The 25,949-nt window shown below is 42.2% G+C and overlaps 2 protein-coding genes across 4 annotated transcripts in view; one reads left to right on the top strand and one right to left on the bottom strand.

Moving 5' to 3' along the window:
• Window positions 1-25,949, top strand: part of cadm4 (cell adhesion molecule 4) — a 251,887-nt gene that overhangs the window by 131,721 nt on the left and 94,217 nt on the right. The window lies entirely within an intron of this gene.
• On the bottom strand, window positions 6,170-15,718 carry LOC146698943 (uncharacterized). Of its 3 annotated transcripts, XM_085471837.1 has the most exons (9): window positions 15,634-15,718; window positions 15,418-15,552; window positions 15,183-15,260; window positions 14,832-14,986; window positions 14,482-14,618; window positions 14,311-14,404; window positions 13,826-14,158; window positions 13,562-13,747; window positions 6,170-6,709 (listed from the first exon to the last, which is right to left on the bottom strand). In XM_085471837.1, the coding sequence occupies exons 1-9, from the start codon at window positions 15,713-15,715 to the stop codon at window positions 6,410-6,412; spliced, it is 1,500 nt and encodes a 499-aa protein (XP_085327963.1). In that variant the 5' UTR covers window positions 15,716-15,718; the 3' UTR covers window positions 6,170-6,409. The 3 variants fall into 3 exon arrangements, with proteins under 3 accessions (XP_085327963.1, XP_085327961.1, XP_085327962.1); XM_085471835.1 differs by lacking the exons at window positions 6,170-6,709; window positions 15,183-15,260; window positions 15,418-15,552; window positions 15,634-15,718 and adding exons at window positions 12,812-13,132; window positions 13,235-13,362 and having other exon boundaries at window positions 13,567-13,747; window positions 14,832-14,928; XM_085471836.1 differs by lacking the exons at window positions 6,170-6,709; window positions 14,482-14,618; window positions 14,832-14,986; ... (1 more) ...; window positions 15,418-15,552; window positions 15,634-15,718 and adding exons at window positions 12,812-13,132; window positions 13,235-13,362 and having other exon boundaries at window positions 13,567-13,747; window positions 14,311-14,472.

Below are 25,949 nucleotides of genomic sequence, written 5' to 3'. Positions count from 1 at the left end.
CATCGTCATGTTCTGCTTTACTCTGTCCCTCATCTGTGCATCCCCCTCCCTTTCAACTAACTTTGTTTCTTGTCATCTTTGAATCCCCTTTTTCCCTCCCCTGGTTTCTTTTCCTGTTTAAATTCCTCACTATCCACTCTGTCATTCTTCTAGTTTCTTCAGGCTTCTTCTACGCTTTCCCTTCATCTTCCTGTTAACCACCCACTCTCCCAAAAATCCATAAAAAGGCCTCTGAGTTTATCAGAACTAGTTTTTGCTTCTTTTTTTTATTTTCTCATTCTTGCCTGACTTCTACCCTAACCCTTTCCCCATTATAACTGTATGTATACTGTGTGTGTATATATAAAAAATATATCATTGTGCCCTAGGGCTTGTCCCAAATCTAAATGGGGCCCGTGGGGAGCACACCTCCCAGCAGTCTAATATATTCAGGACCCAACATGAATATTTCAAACAGTGCCTTGTTTCTGTTTATTTAATGACACAGCTAATTCAAATGCCTCCAATGATTAAAAATTCATTTTATTTGTTAGATGCTTGCCTTTTATTTATTCCTGCCACTGCGTACATAAACAGCCAGAATGAGAGTGTGTGTGTGCGTATGTGCATATGTTTGTGAGGCTATTTGTGGGGAGTGCAGACACATGGAGACAAGTGGAGGCTTGCTTTGTGCTTCTTGCAATCCCCTTTTGAGTGGGTAACATGTGTTGCGCAGAGTGAAAGAGCACATGTGCATGTGCTTGTACTCGTGCGTCTGTGTGTGAGTGTTTGCATGGCCTAATTTTCACATTGTTTAGATTTTTCCATCTTTCCTCCAGAGGCCTCACTATCACAGCAGAACAACTTCCTTCATCACAGAGAAAAAACACAGAAACCGAACCGCTCTAATGCATTCAGACCTCTTTGTTCCATCTTCCCTTGCCTTCTCATTTATTCGAATGATTGGTGCTGTTCCATCTTTTCAACCAGCTGTTTCTATATCGCCTATCCTTCCCTGTTGTCCCATGTTGCCTTTCATTTCTCCTGGTAGAACAAGTGCCTCTTTATTCCTCTTATTGATGTTCATATGCTTGTCCCAGTCATCGACAGTCATAACACTGATCCTTTGCGCTAAAGGTGCTGATGCTGATTAGTTGTGAAAACTGTCAAAGCTTTATGTTTATGGTCTATATTTTTTGTGAACAGCATGTATGTACCAAGGTGCACATGCATGTTCACCCCACAAATTCCAAGTGACAACTGATCCATCAACGCATGTCGTCCTTTAAGTCTTCTGTTCTTTATCTCTCTTTTCTGAGTCTCCATGCGTACCTTCTCTCTGATCCTCCTCTTTGTGTCGTTTACACTCTCCATCTCCTCTCCTCTTCTCCCCTCTATTCTCTTTCCCTTTGTACCTCTTCTACATGTCGGGAAAGAAATCTCTTTCATTTGATTTTTATTTCCCCCTTCCTTCCTCATCTAATCTCGTCACAAGGCGCTGGCAAGTGAGGAAAAGAAAAGGCGCGTGTGAAAAATGGGGTCTTTATTCATGTTGTTCCACCCTTTCTTCTTCGTATATGCCGCCTCTTTTGCCGGAAGGGTGAGTTTGTCGCACATATCTGAGAAAAAAAGAGTCGGGGAAAAAAGCTCAGTGGAGGAGTGAGAGATGGTACAGAACAGCAGGGAACAAAAACAGGAGAGAGAGAGTCAGGAAGGGATTTTTTTTTGAAGGGTTGTCAGGCCATGTCGAGTGAGAGAAAAGAAGGGACATGAAGAGAGAGGAAGAATGCGGAGGTGTCAGATCTGTTTATCTCCCTAAAGAAAGTGACAGTCGTTTACCAGCTAACAATCCATTCTTGCTACTGCACTTCTCTGAGTCCTTTTGTGTGTTATCCTGTCTTTCACCCTATTTTTCTCCCTCTCTCTCCCCTAGAGCGTGCTTTCAGAAGCGGCCTTGCCAATTTACTGTAACTCTCCATCATCTTTTTTCCCTTTTCCTCATTTTCCTTTTTCATCTCCCTGCATTTCCTTTCTCAATCAAATATACATGGGCTTTTGCAGGACGCCCTGTCTTTCTCTCTTTTCTCTCTCTTTCAAACATTCTCTGATGTTTTCTTCCACCACTGTCACAGCATTTTATCTTGACATTTCAAAACCAAGGCGCTCTCTCTCTCCAGGAAAAATGTCTCAATTGTACACATGATGTTGGGCTCATTCATGTGCTCGACTGTGTGTGTGTGTGTGTTTGTTACCCTGCCTTTATTGAAGAATGTGTGTAGGCCATCTATTTCATGAAGTATTCTGGTGCCCTGAGGCGTCGCTCAGACGCACACCATTCATTATCGTCTGCGCTCTGTTGTCAACTTTTAACAACAGTCATTCTGTTGTCGCGTGAATGTCTCCATTTCTATATTTGTGTGTGTTTACATGAATTTGGGATTGTTCATACGTGGACAAGGATTAATAATTGATTACGCTGAAAGTGCAGCCACTATCGTCACTAGTGGCGATAGTGGCATGTGTGTGTGGGGGGCATTGCATGTGTGTGTGTGTGTGTTGTTGTTTGTGTGTGTATGTGTGTGTATGTTTGCTCCCTCAAAGAGTAATTATCACTGGAAGGTTGCTGCCCTATTGGCAAATGCCAAATGTTTTGTTCTGCTCTGCTCCAGGTTAATTGGCTGATTGAAGTACAAGACTCCCACTAATGCTTTCTTGTGCTGTAATCTGTGTGAGAGAATGTACGTTTTTATCCGTGTGACGGTGCCTCCCCCTGTGTTTATTAGAAAAGAACAAGTTTTTATGCTTAAACCAAAACAAGCAGTGCAGGAGGCGATGATAAGGATAAATCCTGTTATTGTCATAGTTTCTGCTGGTTATGTTGACATTATTCTCAACAAAATTACCATCTGAGATCCGGGTCTATGCAAAAATTAGGTGTGGTGCTGCAAATAACTAAAGTGGTGTAATGTTATGGTTTAATAAAGAATTAGTGAACTCTAATGCAGCATGGAAAACAAAACACAAAGAGAATCTGGAGACGTGGACTAGATGGTATGTCAGGTCAGAGTGAGACGCTGGAATTGGTGAGTGGGCTGGTAGGCAAAAAAAAGCAGGCAGGCAGGGTCTCACAAAGTCTAGCTGGCACACGAAGGAGGTCTGAAGCACAGAGAGAGGAAAATGTGGTAAACAGAGGCAGGTCAAAAATACAAGAGCTAGAGAAAATGCTCGGGGAGCCTGGTTTGTCTACCACAATAGTTGATGGACAATCTGGCAAAGAATGGGCATAAAAGCTACGGTGTTTATATACTGTAGGTTGGTGTTGTAGTTGATGTGAAACAAGTGTGCCAGCTGAGGAGTAAACCATGTCCGAGAGAGAAAAAAGGACTGGGAAATAGCTCTGTAACAAGCAGCAACCTTAAAGACAGAAAAAATGAAGCCAAAATGGAAATGCCCAAAACTCAGTTTTATTTAGTAGCTCGAAAAGTGATTCAGTCCACAGAGACCTCATCTTAAAATACACACGTTTGAAGCAGAAATATACTATTTTGACAGCCTAGTACAAAACATGGGTGTGGTCTCTAAAGCTAATGTACCTCTTTCTGACAGCTGAATGGGTGATGAAATTTTATATAACTCATTCGTTTAAATTGTATTCGAGATTTAAGTTATGCACAGTTGGGCGCTTTGAGCTACAGGTTGGTGCAAATTTATCTTGTTCTAAGTTGCACAAAAATGGATCCTAAGGATGATAGAAATGTAGTTTTAAGCCTGCTGTTTGGTAGCCAATATTAGCACATCTTACAATTAGACTGGTGCCTTATGAAGCTAGGCAGTCAGTACAAGTGTTACTTGATGCTTACATAAGAGCTCTCGCCTGAAGTATAGTCACTTCATATTTAAAAAAAACCTACAAAAGGCAGCAGAAAACTGATCTCTTTAGCAAATCCTGTACACAAACCAATGCCTGGCGTGAGATTATATTTAATATCTGGATCTTTTTTTTTTGTTCGCGAGAACTTAAAATATTTATTTCCTGAGCTTTTCAAACCAAGATACTACCAGACACCATAATAAACATATAAAATAAGGAGCAAGTTTTTGTGTTTTGTAAAAACATGATCCAAGACTTACTGAAAGCTGACAAACAGCAGACAGACTTTTAACACAATTACTCTGAGGGCCATTTGTTAAAGAGTACCTAAGCTGACCCGAGCGCTGGATTCTCTGTGGGCGATGTTATTCTGAAGCTGAAATGTCGCTTATGCTTGAAAAGAATGCATGAAAAGCTCTGGACATGTGTGCACATGAACATTGTGCGGATGTCTACGCTTTGTGTTGAGAAAGAAAGAAATTTTGATAAAGTGTAGCCTGTCAAGTTTGTGTGTGTGTGTGTGTGTGTGTAGTTCAGAGTGCTGGTTAAATGAGAGGGGTAATGCTATAGCTTTGTGAGAGCAACACGGGGCCTAACTCAGCATTAGTCTGATCGACTGATCTCCATTTGTTCCACTCTTGTAGAGAGAGGCAGGGAGAGAGAGAGCAAGGGAGAGAAAAAAGGGGTACGGAGAGATAGAGGAAGCGGGATGGATTACATAACCATTTGGGGGAGAAAAAGAGGAAAAATAATAATCTGTAACAAGTGAGCCAGCTAAATTTGAATGATGTATTAGGTCATTGTGACAAAAATCCTCATCCACTCAAAAATCCCGCTTACACACAGTGAAGCACAAATTCTTCTTCTTCATAAATTTATAACCTAGACCAAAAGTCAGGGATGCAAAATGACTTGTGTATATTACCTTATGTGGAACACAGAGAACCATTTGAAAAAGAAAGTCAGATTGTCCATTTTTTTTTAGCTTTTTCTTTCTTCAAAAAACGTAATCTTTTGTGGATCCAGGGCCAAAACAAAGAAAATGTGCATTTATAAATTTGGTCTAGTGAGCGGTTACTCTAAAAGAGGGAGGCAAGTAATTTTAAAGGAGAGAAAATGATAGTAAAGATAGATAGGGGAGAAGAGGACTCTAGAGCCTTCTCCCTTTTCTTTCCCCCAACATTGCAGTCCTTTGATCTGAGCTCATGCCAAATTTAGAGATGTGGTTTAGCCCTAACCTTTCGTCATCTCTCTCACTTTTCTCTCTCTCGTACATAGAAACACTCGTTGAAAAGGCTCTCTCTCTCTCTCTCTCTCTCTCCTACCCTGTGTTTCTCTCTCTCTTTAACACACACAGCACAAATCCATGCATTCACATGGCTTCATGCTGTTATAATTTGGATTCCGTGTGAGTGGGTGCATAACGATGACAGCTAGAGGACGGCATGAAAGAACTGCCACCCAGTCCTCGAACTGAGACAAGCTCATATACCCAAACCCAGCCTATCTGCTTAACCAGCACCGGATCACATTATAACCAAGTCCCAAAAGCCTAACACTGATGCCTCGGGCCTTTTTTTCTCCTTCTTCAGATGTAATTATCATTAACACTAGAAATCACTCCTGCTCCAACGCTGCTACTTTGAAAAAAATATTCATTTATTTTTCTTTTCGACATTCACAAAGCTCAGGGACTGTAATCTGTTTTCTGGAATGGAGAAGTTATGCATAGTCAAAAACCAAGAATGCATGAAAGGTGGTAATTAGAAATGGAAAAAAAAGTTCTGATGTTATCATCAAACCAAGGTTATCTCAGTAAGGAAAAAAAAAACAACGGAAAACTGAAAAACCTAAAGTTAAAAACAAACTAAAATATTAAAAAAAATAAATATATGTAGAATTTTTTGGTCCATGACAAAAGCCTCTTAAAACGAAGGAAAGGAAAAAATGTTAGGAGGTTAAAAACACGTATTGCACACAGCAAATTCTGGTCTTTGGAATAAACTCTCTGGGAGTTCAGATTAACTACATTTGAGTGTACATGCGTGACCATCGAATAAACTCTAGTGCAGAGTTAGAGTAACTCTTTTCTGGGAGTTGATTTTTCAACTCTTTATAGGAGTTAAAACTAAACTCTCATGGAGTAAAATTTCTACTACCATAAAGAGTAAAATGTAACTCATAACTAGAGTTCATTTTGATATTAACTCTTTTATAGTGTTACTCATCAAATGAAAAAAGGTTTTGGGTGACAATTACTACAAAAACACAATACTGATTATTATGAATGTATGAATTTTATTTATCAAAAGTATCATATTCAAAATTCAATGGACTAACATACATTCTGTGTAACAGCACTATAATAGTGTAACATTCGACATTAAAACAGCAACAATTATGGCAGCTAAACAGTTGAGACATTGTGTGGTCAGATAGGCCTAATATTGGGGGAAAAAAACGAATTAAAGAAAAAAAAAAAGACTACAGAATAAGCACTTATTGTAATGCAGTGTTAACATGAAAAAGACTCTATAAGGTCTCCATTAAGCCAACAAATTAAATAATGCAACTGTCTGACACGACATACAATTGTGAATCACACCCATATGACATTTGGCCATCAAAACTTTTGAAATGTCTTAACTTCTCCCTTTCTAGGACCAGTATCTTCTTGGGAATGGTTTCATTTACCTGATAAGCATGAAAATGATCATGGAAACACGTTTCATGCTCAACCATAACAAAAACAGCTTTACCATCATGTAAAATGATTGAAGTTATCTTGCTGAAAACCGGCATGTTTTCATAAGTGCCTGTGCAAACAAAAAGCCCAACACGATATTCAACTCCACTACACTTTACCCAGTTTGTGAGTTTGACAGTGTTCTGTAAATCAACATGAAGATATGGAGATATAATTTCTGAGTATTCTTGTGTTTCAAGTGAACGCATTTTAACTGGACCAGACTCAACTTCTTTTAAACTCATACATTCCCAATGATAAGCTAATGCAAACTGATGTTTCCTTGCAAGTGATACAGTCAAATTCTTAAAGTTCTTAACACAGTCTTTGAAAAATTTGTGTTTGGCTTCAAATCTCATGGTCCAGATATGAATGAGAGGACCAATCTTTCGAATGCACCTTGGATAGTGGACCATGAAATGATGTTTTGGAATTAAGTTGTTTGATGGGTATAGTTCCTTAAAGAGTCTATGGTGTTCAATAATCAGGTGCTTTAAATACACAGTCATTCCTTCAGTGATAGAGTATGAGAAAACTATGTTTAGAATGTGCAACAACAAAAGCAACAAATGCCAGTGCAAATCATCCTCTGGTACCAGGTCACCAAATATCAAAGGTATGTTTGTGATCAAGCAAAGTGTTTGTGATGCATTTAAACCTATTCCATGCCCTGCACGATCCAGGTTAATATTCGTTGGTTTATTTTTCTTTTCCATATAGCCGTAATTAAAAGCATATATCCTATTTAACAAGCTATCTTTAGAGATGAAGTATTCGATTAAATATTGAAATAGCAACTTGACTTCATATTGACCAACCCCTTCCAAAATATCATGCATGATGTCAACGGCATAATTTTCCGCAATATTGAAATATTTTAATGAATTAAGTATGCTCTTTCTTTTTATGCCGAATGAAGATGTTAATGTTGGATCATCTACCAAATTATTATAATGTTGGTTATTCAGAATTGGTGATCTAAGAGTTAAACATGGGTCGTCCTCTGAGAAAACTAATTGAGCTGAAGACTGATCAATTAAGCAAAATCTACAAAAATAATTAGCTCTAAACGATTCCAAAAATCCAAGAATGCTATGCATCCCCAAGTTATCACCTGTAATTTGTGCCAGAGTACCAAATACAGGAAATTTAGCAAATGGAACAGCAATCCCACTCGTCTCTAATATTTTCAGGTCCTTTACTAGGGGCTTCAGGATTTCATCAATTCCATATTTTTTTGCGTCTTGTGCATAAAATAATGATACCAGATGAATGTTCATTAAAGCCGAATTCAGACTGGGAAGAAGATTTCTAAGGATGAAGTAAAGGCAGCCAACTTTGTGTATACCCTTTTTTGAACCTAAAGGATTTGCACACTCAAATTCGTCATAGTACAATTGGACTTGGATAGCAAACTTGCTACCTGAAAACAAAGGATGACTTTTGAAGTAGCTTCCATCACAGAAGTCCTGATATGTGTCAGACTGGGTGCATATTTGCATCATCTCACAAATACTTTCATTCTTAAAAATGAACTGGAGTGTTTTCAATATGGGAATATATATGAATTTGTCATTTACTGGGACTTGCTCATAGGTTCTAGTTTTGGTACATCGTCTAGTATCGTATCTTACTCCTAGGTGCAATTCAACTGGCTGTACCATTTCCCACTTATCTCTAAAATATTTTTTACATTTGCTTTCAGAATTCAAGTGACTAAACGGATTGTCCAAATTTTTAAATAAATCTGCAATGGCTGATCTGGAGGGACTGTCATTTGGTAATAGGGTCAATAATTGTTCCTGAATATTAGATTGCCAATCTCCCACAAATTCCTCTAAGTTCTGAACTGTAGAAAGAACTACAGTATTTGGTACACCACTTCCTAAAAGTCTGGCAATAATGGAGGCAGACATGTCCTTGCTCTGATTTGAGAATGAAGGGCCTGCTTCAGAATTTTGGCACTGAGATGATGTGGATGGTGTTTCATCATTTAAGCACTGAGAACTACTAAACTGTTGGGTATCATGGTCAGAAGGGGTCTCATGAGGAACACATGTGCTAACAGTAGCATGTATCTTATTCAGATGTCTTCTAAATCCAGAATAACTTGAGAATTGTAAACAACATCCTATCTGACCACATTTTAGTTTCAAATTTTTGCCAGGATACATTCCATGAACTAGTTTTAAATGTCTGAACAAAAGTAAAGCTGTAGCAAAGGATAAAGCACAGAGAAAGCAGGTCAACATTTTGAATGCATAACCTGGTTACTGTCATGGTCCTGGGCCATGTTGGCCCAGCGTTCTTAGTTTCCTTGTATGTTTGTATTTTATTCCATGCTTCCCCTGCCCATTATGTCTAAGTTCTCCCCGTGCTCTCTCTTCCCCCTGTGTGCCCTCTATGTATTTATGAGCCCTCGTCCCCTTTCGTGTTTATTCCATGTCTCCCCTGCCTGTTACGTTGGTGTTCTACTCGTGCTCTCTCTCCTCCTGTCCTTCCTGTTTCACCTCTCCCGTCAGTGTTCAGTTCACCCCGCCCTGTCTCGTTATGATTATCAGTGTCACCTGTGTTCCCCGTGTGTTCCCACTTCCCTCGTTAACCCTCTGTGTATTTCTGTCTGCGTCTCCCTCTGTTCAGTGTGACGTCGTCCCTCATGCTGCGTGGATTTCCCTGTGTCTCTCTCCCCGAGTGTTAGTTTACTTTTCCCAGTTTAGTTTTTGTATTTCCTATGTCCTGCCTCTTCAGCAATAAAGCTGCCCTTTTGAGTTCATTCCCTCGTGCCTGTGAGTCCTGCATTTTGGGTCCTCCTCCTGCCTGCCACACAGCCGAGCCTTGACAGTACGACGTCACCAGACATGGACCCAGCAGGCTCCTCCCGGGAAAGCGATTTGGCCCGCATCTTCGGCCTGTGGGAGCGAGTTTCCCACGCCTCGGACATTAAAGCCGTGTCCATTGGGATAAACGCCATCGAGGCTATTCTCAAAGGGAATCCCCATCTCCACGAGCTCTCAGGATTTTCGGGCCTACTGTCCAATCTGCAGAAAGCCAAGGAGACAGTACAAATTCGCGAGCTCGTCGTACCGCAACAGCGACCGCCACAATCGGGAAACGTTTCCACGCTGCTGCCACTGGACTCCTCTCCATCCACCCTCCACTCTGACTGTCACTCACCCGCTGCTTTTCTCGCAGCAATGTGGTCGGAGGATGAGGAGCCGGCCGCGATCTCTCCGTCGTTGCCGGTTTCCTCCATCACCGCACCTCCGGCTTCCCGAAGAAAACGGCATTCACGCCGCCGACGCGCCACCCCACAGCCGGACATTCGGCCTTCTAATTCACCTGCTGTGGTGAGTGAGAACTCTGTGTCTTTTCCAGACATTATGACTGTTCATTCAGGGGCTGTGTTTTGTGTGGCGGAAGTCAATGCGAGCTGCTTATCGCCTGCGCAGCCCTTCACAGCTCCGTTAGCTCCCTCGCAGCCCTTCACAGCTCCGTTAGCTCCCTCGCAGCCCTTCACAGCTCCGTTAGCTCCCTCGCAGCCCTTCACAGCTCCGTTAGCTCCCTCGCAGCCCTTCACAGCTCCGTTAGCTCCCTCGCCGCCACCCTCAGTTCAGTTAGCTCCCTCGCAGCCACCCTCAGTTCAGTTAGCTCCCTCGCAGCCACCCTCAGTTCAGTTAGCTCCCTCGCAGCCACCCTCAGTTCAGTTAGCTCCCTCGCAGCCACCCTCAGTTCAGTTAGCTCCCTCGCAGCCACCCTCAGTTCAGTTAGCTCCCTCGCAGCCACCCTCAGTTCAGTCTCCTGTGTCCCCGCTAGCTCAGCCATTAACTCCACCACAAGCTCCATTTTCACCTCTACCATCGCTTCAGTCATCAGTTCGGTCTGCCACTCAGTCGCCCTTAGCTCCATCATCCACACTACCACCTGTTTCTCTTCCACCACAACCGTCACTACACCCAGCCACTCAGGCTGCTACTCAGTCAGTCATTCAACCCATAGCCCTGCCGTTACCATACCCTGTAGCTGAGCCACTAGCCGTCCGACCCACAGCCACTTCAGCCACTCCTTCACCCGTTACACCTCCACTACAACCATCACTGCAGTCTCCAGTGTCCCCAGTGCAGTCTCCAGTGTCCCCAGTGCAGTCTCCAGTGTCCCCAGTGCAGCATCCCTTAGCACAGTCATCCACTCAATCACCAGCTCCACTTTCCCCTCAACTATCACTACCACCTCTAGCTCAATCTCCTGTGCACTCACCTCTGGTTCATTCTCCTGTGAAGTCATCTACTCCACTGCCTACTCCACTCTCACCACCTCCGTTACAACAGACATCAGTTCAGTCCCCTGTGCCAGTGCAGACGCCCTCAGTTCAGTCCCCCGTGCGGTTATCTACTTCACCACCATCAGTAGCTCAGCTCCCACTCTCATCCGCCTCTCCAGTAGCTCAGCTCGCACCTGAACCATTGGCCCAGTCCCTGATAGCAATACGGTCTTCTGTTCGGCTTAACATTCAGCCAGGGGTCCCAAACCTCTCTGGCTCTACATCAGCTCCTGCTGGAAGCTCGGATGAGCTCATCCAGGACTCCGTGGCTCCCACGCCGCCATCTACCTCGTCCGCTGGGGGTTCCAGTGAGCCCGGCCAGCACCTCCTCGTCTCCGCTGGAGGGTCCGAGGGGCCCGTTCAGCCTCCTGTCTCCGCTGGAGGGTCCGAGGGGCCCGTTCAGCCTCCTGTCTCCGCTGGAGGGTCCGAGGGGCCCGTTCAGCCTCCTGTCTCCGCTGGAGGGTCCGAGGGGCCCGTTCAGCCTCCTGTCTCCGCTGGAGGGTCCGAGGGGCCCGTTCAGCCTCCTGTCTCCGCTGGAGGGTCCGAGGGGCCCGTTCAGCCTCACGCCGCATCAGCTGGAGGGCCCGAGGAGCCTGTCCAGCCGCCATCTGCGACCGCTTCGTCATCGCCTGGTCCGGCCTCAGCCTCTGCAGCTCCGCCTGGTCCGGCCTCAGAGCCTTCGTCTGCTGCAGCCTCCTCAGAGCCTTCGTCTGCTGCAGCCTCAGCCTGTGCTTCGCCTGGTCCCGCCTTGACTGGTCCCGTCTCGACTGGTCCTGTGCCCACCGGGCCTCGGCCAGTACGCCTGACACTGGAGAGCCGCCGCCGCTGCCTTCCGCACGGCCGGCCCCCGGACCCTCTTCTCCTGGGTGGCCGCCGTCGCCTTCCGCACGGTCGGCCCCCGGACCAGCGCTGTCATCGTCGCCGCCGCCTCCCGCGCGGTCAGCCTCCTGAACTGCTCCGTCGCCTCCTTCACCGCCGCCGTTGCCTCGCGCACGGCCGGCCTCCTGAACTGTTTCCACGTCGCCGCCGTTGCCTCGCGCACGGCCGGCCTCCTGAACTGTTTCCACGTCTCCGCCGTTGCCTTCCGCACGGTCGGCCTCCTGAACTGTTTCCACGTCTCCGCCGTTGCCTTCCGCATGGTCGGCCCCCTGAACTGCTCTGTGTTTGGGTTATTTTCTTGGGCTCCGGTGTTTGCTGTGCTCTTCTTTTGTTTTCTGTTCCGGGCCCTCCGTCCTGGGCCCCCGCCGCCCGCCCTGGGTTGTTTTCTGTTTGGTTTTGTTTTTCTGTGTTTGGGCTGTCTGGAGCCAGCCCTTGAGGGGGGGGTACTGTCATGGTCCTGGGCCATGTTGGCCCAGCGTTCTTAGTTTCCTTGTATGTTTGTATTTTATTCCATGCTTCCCCTGCCCATTATGTCTAAGTTCTCCCCGTGCTCTCTCTTCCCCCTGTGTGCCCTCTATGTATTTATGAGCCCTCGTCCCCTTTCGTGTTTATTCCATGTCTCCCCTGCCTGTTACGTTGGTGTTCTACTCGTGCTCTCTCTCCTCCTGTCCTTCCTGTTTCACCTCTCCCGTCAGTGTTCAGTTCACCCCGCCCTGTCTCGTTATGATTATCAGTGTCACCTGTGTTCCCCGTGTGTTCCCACTTCCCTCGTTAACCCTCTGTGTATTTCTGTCTGCGTCTCCCTCTGTTCAGTGTGACGTCGTCCCTCATGCTGCGTGGATTTCCCTGTGTCTCTCTCCCCGAGTGTTAGTTTACTTTTCCCAGTTTAGTTTTTGTATTTCCTATGTCCTGCCTCTTCAGCAATAAAGCTGCCCTTTTGAGTTCATTCCCTCGTGCCTGTGAGTCCTGCATTTTGGGTCCTCCTCCTGCCTGTCACACAGCCGAGCCTTGACAGTTACTACTTATTCAACAGCTTTGCTCGCAACTCTTTGACTCTTGGACTTTCCACTGTTGTGCCTACATCAATATTGTACACAGTGGTCTGCAAAAATGTGTACAGGCTGGACAGAGCGTCTTCATATTTCACACTGAAAACAAAGTGGCACTTGAACAGCTCATCAAATGCACCCAGTGATGTGCCTGACTGACATGGAAGAAGCTTTCGATCCAAGACTATGTAGAAGCTGAAAACCTGTGCTTTTGAAGTCCCTGTGGCCAGGAGATATGGCTGAGGGTTTCCTTCATTGTTCATGAGGTGATCCTCAAGGCTCTGGCAAGACTGAAACACAATTAAAAAGCATCACTTTATAAACCCTTAGGTTAAGAAAAAGTGTTCCATGAACCACAGTATCTGGAACTGGATCACATTATCTTGACAAACCTTGTGAAATTTAACCAGATGATCTATTGCCTCTCCAACACTCATCTTCTTTGGCCGTTTCCTTCCAGCTGGTTGTGGCGTGAGAAGGTGCAGCAGAACAAGAAGAGAAGCCATGTCGCTGTCCCACTCTGCAGACAGTGTTAAGGAGTTAAATACTAATGCTGGAAAGGGGAGACAGAACTGAACTTCACTAACATATAAAAACTGGTTGAGGGTATGAGCAGAAAATAAGTGATCCATACACACATTATCCACACTGCTGCTTTTTTGATAACTTTTAAAAATGAAAACTAAAATTACTACACTAATAAAGTGTTACTTTAGGACACTACCTGGCTCATCAGCATCATCCATTTCTTCGTTCAAAGCAGATTTCAGCAATCTTTTCAGAAGACAAGTCTCTTTAAGGTCTCTGGCTTCCCTGGCAACCTTGTCTTTAAAACTGGTGTTCCATTTTTCCAGGAACCTGGAAGCAGTCTCTACTCCAAACATCATTGCAAAGTCCTGCAAAATCTAACAAAGGAGAAGTATGTCCATTAAAATCAATTTTTTTAAGTCAAGTATTTTTCAGATCCCCATTTGTTTACCTACCAGTCCTTTAGTGTCCAAAAACCGAGGAAACATCTGAAGAATGTTTGCTGATTCTTGTGGGTCATGGAGTATCTGCTGACGATAGTAGAATGTCTCTCTCATCTTCTGGAAGACTATATCTTGGTCAGTGGTGTGATGAAGAAGAGACATGGCTTCCATACATTGATCTCTTGTTTGCTGGTCATTAGTGAAACCAAACTTCCTTCGTGATGTGGGCCCTCCTTTCAGTTCCACCCTGTTCTGTGATGCAGTGGGGGGTTTGGATTGACGTTGCACAGTCTTGATACGCCACTCAAGAAAACCTTTGTTGCTCTGAATGTCATAGAAATGCTCCTCCAGAAAGAAAGAAATTGCATACATTGTAGAGTGTGTATATATATTTATATATATGTGTAGGGAGAGAGACAGAGAGAGAGAGAGAGAGAGAGAGAGAGAGAGAAAGAGAGCAAGTCTTATTACACACTACAGTTGCAGAGCAAACTCACATATCCCTTTTTGGAGTACGGATCCTTCAAAGATGGGAAGAGTGACACGATTCCAAGTGCATGAAACTCCTTCGTTGCTTTACTTACAGTTCTCCTGCAAAAGCAGAAGTGTTTTTTGATAAGATCCTTGCCAGTTTTAAAGATGAATAGAATAAACATCATTCCTCTTACCCTTCCTTTTCACGCATGTGAGCTACAATGATGTTCACCATTAATCGCCTGGTGGAATCTTTCAAACTCCCAGTTTTTTCATACTCATGGATGACAGTCACCCCTGCTGGTTTGGAAGTCAGAATCTGCTCCACTGTCTAAACACATTTGATACAAAGAACAAAAAAATTGACAAAAAATGAGACTATTTTAACCCAAACAACAATTTCAATCTGTGGATTATACATATGAACTACATGAAATACTATATCAAATTATTTTTCTCTAATCTGTTTTATCTTCGTGTTTAAGCTTTTTCAAGTAATGACAACTAAAGAGTCAAATACAAGTCTATTAAGTAATGTATCTACATTTCTTGCATGTATGCTGTCCAATAGAGGCTGAACCATTTGAAGTCCGGCATCGCTTGTGTCACTGCTCTGACTGCTGGTGGTTGAGACAGACAATGTATCTGTTAGACTTGGAGAGGAGGGCTCTTCCACATGTTGCTTCAGGACAGTCAAATCTGAGGGTGACAAACAAAAATATTACAATATAAGGCATATACAATCAAAAATCAACCACAACAAAGCTACCATTTGGAGATATATATTTTTGTATAGGCACATACGTAAATTGTATGCTTTGATTAAATTATACTTTCTCCCAGGAGAACAGATGGTTATTTTGTATTTTATTATGGTAATATACAATTTACATACCACAAGGTGTGAGTGTCACATAGTGTGTTAGGTCTGAGCAGTCACGCAGCTTCTTGGATGATTCTGTTTCCAGGATGTCTGAAATGCATGTGATAAATCCAACTTACTGTTGAGCCATGAAAGCAGCATTTTGTGATTGTTACCACAGGATATTAGACAAATTAAAAAAGGTTTATTTAAGAGTAACTGTAGAAATCAAATCCCACAAAATCTATCAGAGCATATATTTACTTACCTTCAGCTGTATAGATGACAAAACACACCTCTTTGACTCCTGCAAGTTCAGGAAAGACATCCTCATCCACCTCTATACCCTGCTCATCTGTGACTTTCAGTGCTGCATTTTCTGGTATGAGAAACTTCTGCTGCACTGAAGTAAAATCATCACTTAGTTAATAACAACATTATCATTTCCTCTTTAATGACTTGGTACAAACCATGTATAACTTACCTGCACTCATAAAATCTGTGAAGCTGACGTCTTCCAATTTGACATATTTCTTTGTCTCTCTGTGTTTTACTTTTATCAACATCTTGGCCACCTATGGAAAAAACCTTTACTAATATGAAACATAACATGTGGAAGAAGAAGAGGCTGTTTATGATAACTTTATGTGAACTGTGTATAACGTAATCCATAAACACTTTCTAACATTGAGCTAGCCTGTCCACACTAGCTACTGCTTAAAATCTATTTAGCTAGGCTAGGTTTAGCAGACAATGTGACTGCATGTTTGCCGCGTCCTTGTCTTTTCAGGTGTGGCGAGTGGCGACAGGGTTGTGTGCATATCTGTGAAGCAGGACTAACTAACTTATGTTAATGGTACCTTGATATCTCATTAATGCAGGCTGCACCTCTCTTTGGTTAAATACGGCCATTACCATGAGTCTAAACATAATATTACTGTAGTTAGCTAACGTTAAATGAAACAGTGTTTAAAAAAAAGAAATACAAATGAACGTTTTCATTGACAACGTGAAATGTGTATCTTCAAATACAGTAAGATAAGTTAGTTAGCTAACTTTTGACTAATGTTAGCCTAGCTGCTATCAACGAATCAGCGTAACATGCAGAAAACACGTGTAGTGCTAGTTAGTTAACTTTATATTTTACTTATGCATCCATGTAACTGAATATATATATATATATATATATATATATATATATATATATATATATATATATATATATATATATATATATATATATAAATAACATTACTACACTCACAGAAAATTCCAAAATAAATAAAGTATTTTTACCTCCTACATGTCGGAGTCCAAGAGACAAGCACAGATAGACAGGGTAACGGTCGACAGACAAACAACACCAGCAATGTGTTGAATTAGACTCCTTAGCACTCAGTGAATGAACACCTAAATATTACACCGCTTGAGAGTACTCCCCAACACTAACTGTAGTATAAGGTGAAAAATAAACTCCTGGAATGTAACTCTTGTGCACTTTTATGCCTTACTCCAAAATATTTAACTCCAGAGATTTGCTGTGCACTCATAATTTCTTTCACTGACCTTGTCAGCAGGCTAAAGCATAAATCCTAATTGTGTTGATGGCTGTCTTATGACTGAGGTATTCATATTTCATTTAGATTAAATACACTTACATATGAAATAAATGTATACATTTTTCATTTTATTTCATTACAGTTCACATACAAAACACACACACTTGATTCCAGTCTGGGTTGAACCTAAAGAGAAGCAGTGAAAACATTTAAAAATATGTAGTTTTGGAAACATTTATCCTGTGAAGTAATTGTATTTATCATTACTAAAAATCTCACATGATGTCACACCATTTGTTTGATAGCAGGACTTTTTTATTGATTTCATACCCCAGTCCCACATGCATTTTTTTTAGAGCTGTTCTAAAACACTGACATTTGTCGAGTTATTGGTCTTTACGATAAATCTTTCAAAGAAATCTAAACCATTTTTTTGATATGTACACAGAATATAGATTCAGAAGCTTTGCTACATAAAGATTAAATAAAATGAAATATGCTGGAAGCTATATAAATTCAATTAAGTGAAATAAAAAATAGAAAAGCTGTAGGATTTGAAAATTAAATTATATCCATATATTTCCCTCTACTTATCCAATTATGGTTCACAGGGAGTGGCTGGATCCCATCCCAGGCAGGGTGCACCCAGGACAGGTTACTAGCCTGTCACAGGGGCTAACACTGGGAGGCAGGCGACCATTCACACTCACACTTACAATTTGACTAATTTACATAACACACACACACACACACACACACACACACACACACACACACACACACACGAGTCCCAAATGGGTGTTGGCTCTGAACCCAGGACCTTCCTGCTGTGAGGTGACCAGTTGCTTTTCTCCCTTGCCCGTCCTTAGTCTACACTCCACTGCATAAAACATATGCTGCACTGTAATATGTTTGTCACAGTACAAGTAACAATCTGTGCCTATGTGTTAGTTGATTGGCCTCATAATCATCATGTCTGGTTCTTTACGACAGAGCTCTGATTTGTGCTGCGCTTGTTAGATTGTGCTTGTCATTACTGAAACGAGCAGGGGGGGTCGGCGTTCACAAATTGTACCTGCAAAACTTTACACTAACTTTGTAAATCTTGTTTTGGTTAGAGATGAGGTTTAACAAGACGTCGTTCAAATAGCTGTTTCATATTACCCTTTTATCAGTTAGGCAAAATGAAAGAAACAATCTTGCTGGTGAAAATAGTAAAAAACTCACAAAGAGTTCAAATACACCATCAGGAAAACTTGTGACCTCTCACTCCGGAGGCCTTTTTTTTATCCTACTGAGATTACTGAGATAAGGTGCAGAGCCACAATGCTGATGTGAGAAGATGGTGCTGATTGGAGTCGAGACAAGTAAGTTCACAATGCAATAGTGAGCCAATCATATCATATATACATTTATGTCTTCCTATATCGCAACACTGAACAGACAAGTGGAAGAGGGTGGACGGACGGATGGATGGATGGTCTGACTGGGCCACTCCAGTCTGTGGAAACTATATCAGCATCTAAATGTTTATTTTTCCATTGTATTGAAGTCAGTGTTGACTGTGAAAATAAAATCAGCATTTGCAGTGAATAGAAGGTGATTTTTTTCTTTCCAATTGGTTTTAGCTCATACAAATATCAATAGGGCTATGTCTATGTGGGGAATTAAGTCAACAGCTTTCTCTCCATAAATGAAACAACCTAAGGGCTTCAAACTGCTGGTGTGTCAACACAAATTCTGCTCTGTCAAGTAAGACAAGTAAGACCTAAAGTGAAGATAAACCTGAAGCTGTCAGCAGAGTCTCATCTATGTCAGATGCATTCCCACCACTGTTTAACCTTCATATTTTCACTGAAGGATGGTGCCTAGGTGGAGCATGGAGGAAGCAGGAAGCACGACACCTCACTGAATATTTTGGATGATTATCTGTTCTGTTCTCACATGGGCTCAATTATATTGATTTCAACCAGGGAAACAGCAGGTTAAAATTACCAGCATGGCTGATTCAGACATTTGCGTTCTTATATACAGCGCCGCAGGGTAATGTCTAGAAAAGTTCAGGGTTGCAGTGCATGTGTGAAAACAGCTACAGTATATTACACTCGGCTTGACCTTGCTAATGGCATGCTTCCAATTTGAGTTGGTGGCCTACAGTGAAGGTGTATTAGGAGCGAAGCAGCAACAGAACTAGAGTCTATGTCAGAATGAGCTTGCTGGTGGTGCACTGTCTGAGCCTGCGGGGTCGACCATTACCTGCGTTCATGGGGTTTTATTGAGAGATTTTGTGTGTGTTTGTGCCAAAGCAGATTGCACATGTGTTCATGCGATTTTGGGTGAGTGGTGAGTTGATGTGCAGTTTATTGTTTGTGTGTGTGCAGGTGCTGCTGCGGGGTTATGTGGCGTGTTATGTGAAACTGAAGGTTCAAGCAGCATTTTTAGATGAATAATGAGCAGTTTTGGTAAGTTTGGGGACCACCGTGTAGATTTTTACACATGGGTATGGGGACGTTGTGTGTTCTATCTTGTGGGCAATGTACCGTGTGTCATGTGTGCAGTGTTTTCTCTTGCTGTGACTGGTGAGAGGTCTGGATAGCACAGAACAACAAAGAAGAGAGAGAGAAACAGCAGGTGAGGTCAGTTAGAAAGCTATGCTGGCCAGCACTTTCTAATGAGACTTGGAACCTGCCCTGTAGCAAGGAGCTTGGCAGGCATAGAAATGAGGTAGGATGGTGGGGAAAAGGGGTTAATTACAGAGGGAGATGTGAAGAAGGTTATTTTCCATAATCACCTTTGTTATATTATTCTCTCTTTTTTGCATTAATTTTCTGTGTGATGGCATGAAAATAAATTGATTTTCAGTTGTGTGTGTGAACATCCTCATCTGTTATAATCACAGGGAACGAGTAGCAAGGGTGGGAAGAAGAAAAGGAGAGAAGAAGTCAGTAGGCTAGTTGCAGATGAGGGAGATGAAGGAAAAAATGGCTAAAGGCAAGACGCTGATTGAGACAGATGAGAAAAAAATTAAATGAAGAGAGAGAAAAAATACAGCTGAAGAGGCATGTAAACAAGTATTGTCTTCAAGGCTTAAACAGATCTGGAGCAAAGACACACGAAGGAAAGGAAGCTGGGAAGGAAAGGAAGGATTAAATAACGAAAGAGATTTGAGCGATGCCTGAAGTGGCAGAGAACGGGACTTTGGAAAAAAGGAAGGAGGAGCTGGAAGATGGGAAAGTGAGAGGAGAACAAGTTCAGAGTCTTAGTATCAAAACATTTCCCTCCGCCTGCCACTATATTTCTTTATAATGACTTTTCTCATTCAACCTCCAGTCTTATTATCGGTGCTATTCAGCCGGCCTGCCCACATGGGTCAAGTGATGTTGACCTGAATCCTAAGTACCTTGTAGCACCTCAGACCCATCTCTCTAAGTCATTCATTAACAACCACGACGAGAGCTCAGGGGTGATGGCGAGTCGGTTGATTTCCTGAGCTCTATTTTTTGAGCTTTAGTGTAGAGCATACAGAATTGCAGTGCCAAGTCGTTCTGAAAACTCAAAGCAGTTGTTGAAAGATGTTATAGTTTGCAGAGTTACTGTAAATCACGGAGTTGATGAATGAGCGCTTTCAAGCAAGCGGGGTCAAACATCAGTTTAGACATTGATTGTTGGTACAATTGTGCTTTTTCATTTGCTGAGTGAGCGTTCCTGAGCCAGCACAATCAGCCAGTGGTTGTAGAGATCCAAGAAGTTCATGCTTAGAAATGTCTGGCAATCCAGTGGGCTCGAGATGCATATACGTGTAAATATGCTGACTGAGACTGGGTAAAGCATATTCACAGTCTAATTCCTCTGTGAATTGTTTGTGCAGAATTTGTGAAGAAAAATCTGTAATGAGGGATGGCAGCACAAAAGCCAGCATGGTTCAACTTTTGTCATCAGATCGCTTGGATTAGATAATGACATTAGGAGGTGTTAGGCCAAATTACAGCTCATATACACTAATTAGCAGAATGCTACTATTACACAAAAATGTAAAGTGCTGATAAAAGCTCTGTGGATCGTGAGCCAAAACAAGAAGCCATCAGTTAAAATGTGTTTCTATGAATAAGGTGAGAGAGATGTACACACTACAAAGCAAAAGAATAAAATAATATCACAGTGTAATGAAGGGGATAATTGTAGTAATGATACGGTGTGTTTGTGTCCATGAAGCTGTTTACCTGACTGCATACTGAACACCGGCTTACTTTAAGTGTTCACTGTAATTCTGTTTGCATTAAAGTGCCGTGCAAATTAAGGATAATTTGTAACCCCTTGCTACACGATGATGTAAACGCAAGCAAACATGTAGGGTGCTTTAAAAAAGCGGTATTATTTTTTTAAGATTCAAATAAAGTAGAGAGCCGTACAAATCCATTAAGAGGAGCTGAACATTTGTACACTTGTCTTTCTTTTTTTAGCAATGCAAGCCGTCAAACCACCTCCTGCCTCCATGTCTCCTCCATTAATTACAGCTTCCGTTCTCCTCTCCACCTCCCACCTCTCATCACTCCATCATTGGAAAGGGGTAAAAATATCACACCATAAGATCTCCTTACCAACGTCCCCCCCACCCCACTCCCCACCAACACCTTCATCCCATCTTTAAACAGTCACCCTCATTCTTTCATCTTGCCACATTACCCCCTCCCTCCACTTACATCTGCCTTCCTTGCTCCGACGTTATTGTCACATTCCTTTTTTTTGCCTCTATCTTTCCATCTATCTACCCCTCCAGAATAGCCATCTCGCCATCTCTTTTCCTCTCTATTACGCTGTTGGTTTTACCTTCTAGCTTCCCTCATCTCTCACTCTCCCTTCCTTTTTTCTGAGGCGCAGCCTGCTCTTTCTCTTTTTGTCAGTAGAATGAAAGATAAAGATCTTTAATTAATCAATCCACATACTGTTGCCGACAGTGTCTCGCAGTCCTATGTCTGTGGCTCTGCCGCTGTAAAAAAAAATGCCCTTTTTTAACCTTTTCTATAATTCATCTTTCCTCTAAGAATACAGCAGTATTATTATTTTTTTTTCCTGATACGTTCCGAGGTCTGACCCTTTCGCACCTGGATGAGATTCTGCACAGGAATTATGATGAAAGTTTTCCTTAATTTTTAACCTGAAGTATAAGAAAATAGTTGATGTCTTTTTTATGATGTCTTTTTTGTATGATAGTTTAAGTACAAGTACTTCAAATTCAGTTTTAGTATTTTTGGTCTGTTGCGCATTTCTTTTTTTTCATGTCAGTTTGAGAAGCAACCATTAAAACTCTTCTTTTTCCAGGAAATTCAACTCGGTAAAATTCACTCAGTGTCAAAATGAATGGGTCCTCGTGGCTAAGTAAAATTGTATTGTAAGGGCCCCTTTATTTCGTTCATTCTTGGTGCCTTTGTCCTGCAAGCCTAATCAGTAATTAGCCCCAAGCTGGCAACTGGTGTATACCAGGTTCTTAAAGTCAGACAATGGAAAAGTTTTGATGAAGAGCAGGTGGGCTAGAAATGTTACAGCTACCAAGCTGCAATAAAGAGGTAAAACTGGATTTTTGCAGTATGGAAGCGATTTTTGTAAATGTGCTTTTTAAATGTTTTTGGGTCGAACGCCTGACCTTTTTTGGTATGGATGTGCTTTTTTCCATCTCATGCACTGCAGTGTGAAACGCCCTTATATTAACCTTTGATGTGTACTGAATCTGATCATATGCATCTGTGTATTCTGATTTGTCTGACTTATGACACCTAGAATGAAAGCAATTTTGATGGAAATTGCAGTTCACTCCGAGGATCTTTTCGCTAGATGGGCCAACATCCTCATTTTATTTTTGGCAACATTTTTTGGTAGATAAAGGCAAATGGCTTAATCAAGAATTGAGCTGCGGTTTGGGAAATGCCTCAAAGGGGACTGGTGGTGACTCCCGGGCCTGGCAGATCCCCATGTACTAATGAGAGTAGTAGTAGTAGTAGTGAAGAAGTGAAAGAATTGAAAAAAGGGGACGAAGTGTGGGACACGAAAATGAGAATGAACAGCTTGTAGAACTGGGAGGTCATATATAGATAAGACCCAGAAGGGGCGTGTTCGGAGATATGGTCCTGCTCCTGAAAGAGCTGGAGCATAGAGCTGCCTCTATGTCGCAGCTACAGTTGCAGCCCCAACTGCTGACAGTATTGATAAGCAGACCAAATCAGAGCTAACTTCCTGTTGTTCTTTGAACACCGACTGTCCGCATGCACCTGTCCGCTTACTCGTATGTAGCATCTTTTCCTCACGTCTCTCCATCTCAGCTCTCCCTCTACCACGTCAGTTCTCCCCTTCCCTGCTGGAGGGATGAATTTATGGATGCTTGGAAAGTTTTCTGCTTGTCACTCACTGCCTTCCCTTTCACTTTATTGCACCATACAAAAATCCTACTTGATGTGAAAAAAATTTGCCCTTTGTTTTTTTCAAAAGTTGTTGCGCCAAGAGCAAACAATGTGCCTGCCTCGCGCTGCTGGCTTCCTTCCATCAGAGTATATGTGTCTTTTTTAGCAGTCTAGGCATATTCACTCTAAGTTACGCTGTACGAGAGCCTTGATCAGATGCCTAAAATGTAAATGTCAGCTTCTGTACAATGTCTCTTTCTCTGATTTATAGCTGCTGCACAACACCATATTGTTCCTTTCCTTGGCTGTTGTCATGCTTTCTTAGCCTTTCCCTTCATGCCTACTGTTCCTTGTGGTGAGAACAGAGCTGTCAACAAACACATACACATTCACACAGATGTGTGCACATTACACCATCACACATACAGACTCACTGTGAGCCATGATTGTCTTCTACAGACAATGAGCGCCAAGTGTGACCTCTTGCAGCATCCCTGTGTCTTACACTATCACTCTGTAATCCCTCATCTGTCCCTGTCCTCATCTACACCTGCTTCTCTTCACAGTCCTCCTCACGCTGCTCATTCCTTACAGTTGTTTTCTTTGTTCACACCCTTGTCTTTGCTAATATTTTTCTTTCTTCCTCCATTCTGCATCCCCTTAAGTTTCAATTTGATCTCTCCTCTTAAAAATACAAAAAAACCAATGTTGTTTTATCTCTGGTTTTCCTTTCAGCAAACTAAGCTCTGAGCTCTCATCCCACCATCCGATTATCTTGACCTGTTAGCTTGATCACTATTGACCCTGGCGCTGTCCCACGATCCTTTCATTTCCTTTCATCTCATGCTGTCCTTTGCCAAATCTATTTTGGGCTGTCTGTTTACCTCTCCATTTGAATTAAATTTAAATGAATCAAAATTAGCCCTAATTACTCTTCCTATACTGGCAAGCATGGAAAATGACTTAATGTTACAAGGGCATACTTCACTTGTATAACAAAACTGCAAGACACTCGGGCGATATGTCTAACTGGATAAACACTAATTAAATAGTGTAATTAAAAGACAGTGCAAAGACGGAAAGAAGGTCATGCACAATTTAGCACAGCCTGCTACGCCACAAAACCCATTTGACAGGTTCGTTTGAAGTTTGTATGATTGACGTTGATACGTAGCTTTTTATTTTTTCCAACACTGACAAATTTTAGTTGATGGTTCAAGTTCAGTATAAGACAAAAATCGATAGAATTTCCTAGCGAGTAGCATATCTAAAAAACGTCTATTTTACAAGCAGGTATAGTTTGTGATAGTGTGTGTTGTGTTTTTCATTTTCTTGTTATCAAAAAAGCCTTGGGTGAACAACAACTTCTCCATTAGATCACTAAAGCTCGGTCTTCAATAGCAGATGACTCTGATAAATTGTCATGAATTTGCAGCTATTCACTTTTTTTCTCCCCTGCAGACATTAAAATGATGGTTTGAATTTCGTTATTACCCATATAGATTCTTCTGCTGACACTGACATTAAATGATTGTATTCTCCAGAACAGCAATTAGATGAACTTTGTGGTGAGTGATGAGTGAGCGATAATGACTTTGAACATTACAGATTTCATACTTTTAGGATCATGTTATTTTAAATGAGTTGGAATGCAAATGTAACCCGCGTGAACTCGTCTTACTCCGTAACACTGCATAGATATTTCCAAACTGTAATGTTGTGAGCTGACACGCAAAGTGCAGTGTCGCATAAATGCCTCACTCGCTGTACAAGTAGACGACTTTAGACATCTGTCACAGAAACGTAGATTGTATGTAACAGTAGAATAACCTTTGATCACTTCCCTCTCAAAAATACAAAGTGCTGAAAAAAGAGCTACGGCAGGGAAGAACTTTTGTTCCTTTAAATCTTGAGTCAGTGTCAATCAGCCACTCCTGTCTCAACTGCAGGAAATCGCTTTTCAGACTTAAGTATTTTTGAATGTCTTATTTCACCAACAGCTCAACAAAATATATTGGCTGCCACTGTATTAAACAATGAATGTCAAAATGAAGGCGTAGTGTATATTAAAGATGTGGACTTCATGTTTTATGCATCAATCTGATTAATTATCCTTTCTGAGAGTGTGACGTGTTGAAACTGATTTGGCAGCCGGGGACTGCACCACCTCTACCCCTCCTCGGTGAGGAGGGGTCTGAGTATTACAGAAGGAGAATGAGATGAATGAGCTTGCAGTTACACATGAGAATCAAGTTTATTTTTCCATCATATTTGTAACATAAAAATAAAATAGTCTCTTGTGTCTCTTTTTGTTTTCCTCTCTGTCTCACTCCATCTCTGCTGTGCTTTCCACCGTCTCTCATTTAGCTCTCTCATTCTCTCCCCCTCCGCAAGCGTGTCCACTATCTGTGGTGAGAGACAATTATTTAAAAGATTAATTGCAACCTACTGTACTGTGGTTACTGTCAGAGGCCCCACTGGACCATACGGGAAAAGAAAAAAAGACAAAAGCAGAGAGTGAGAAAGGGAGTAAATGCAACGAGGGAGCTGTTAACAGACTGAGATTGAGAGCGAAGAAAGAAAATAAGAGGTAGCGTATATGAGATGAGAGAGAGAGGGGAATATAAAGGTGGAGGAAAAGACGCAGAGAGGGAGAGGAGAGAAAGTGGCAACGAGTGCGAGACGGGGACAGGGAGGAAGGTAGCGAGGGAGGGGTCGAGTGAGAGCCAGCAGAGTAAATGGAATTTGAGGCTACTGTAGCGTTACTCTATCTCGATGGGAAACTAAGGATATAGGTGGATTCAACACTGTTGTGTGTGAGAGAGAGGCTATATGCTTTTTTGTGATAA

The sequence above is a fragment of the Copadichromis virginalis genome, linkage group LG11 (assembly GCF_057382275.1).
Source record: "Copadichromis virginalis isolate Kocher_CV1m ecotype Utaka linkage group LG11, C_Virginalis_male_GT1.1, whole genome shotgun sequence".
In the NCBI taxonomy this organism is placed as follows: domain Eukaryota; kingdom Metazoa; phylum Chordata; class Actinopteri; order Cichliformes; family Cichlidae; genus Copadichromis; species Copadichromis virginalis.
Note: the sequence above shows the minus strand (reverse complement) of the source record. Positions and strands in the feature narration are given on the sequence as shown.

Coding starts and splice junctions, on each gene's coding strand:
- LOC146698943 (XM_085471837.1), bottom strand. CDS start 15,715: ATGTTGATAAAAGTAAAACACAGAGAGACAAAGAAATATGTCAAATTG. Junction 15,261..15,417: donor TGTCATCTATACAGCTGAAG/GTAAGTAAATAT, acceptor CATGCATTTCAG/ACATCCTGGAAACAGAATCA. Junction 14,619..14,831: donor ACAGCATACATGCAAGAAAT/GTAGATACATTA, acceptor AAATGTGTTTAG/ACAGTGGAGCAGATTCTGAC.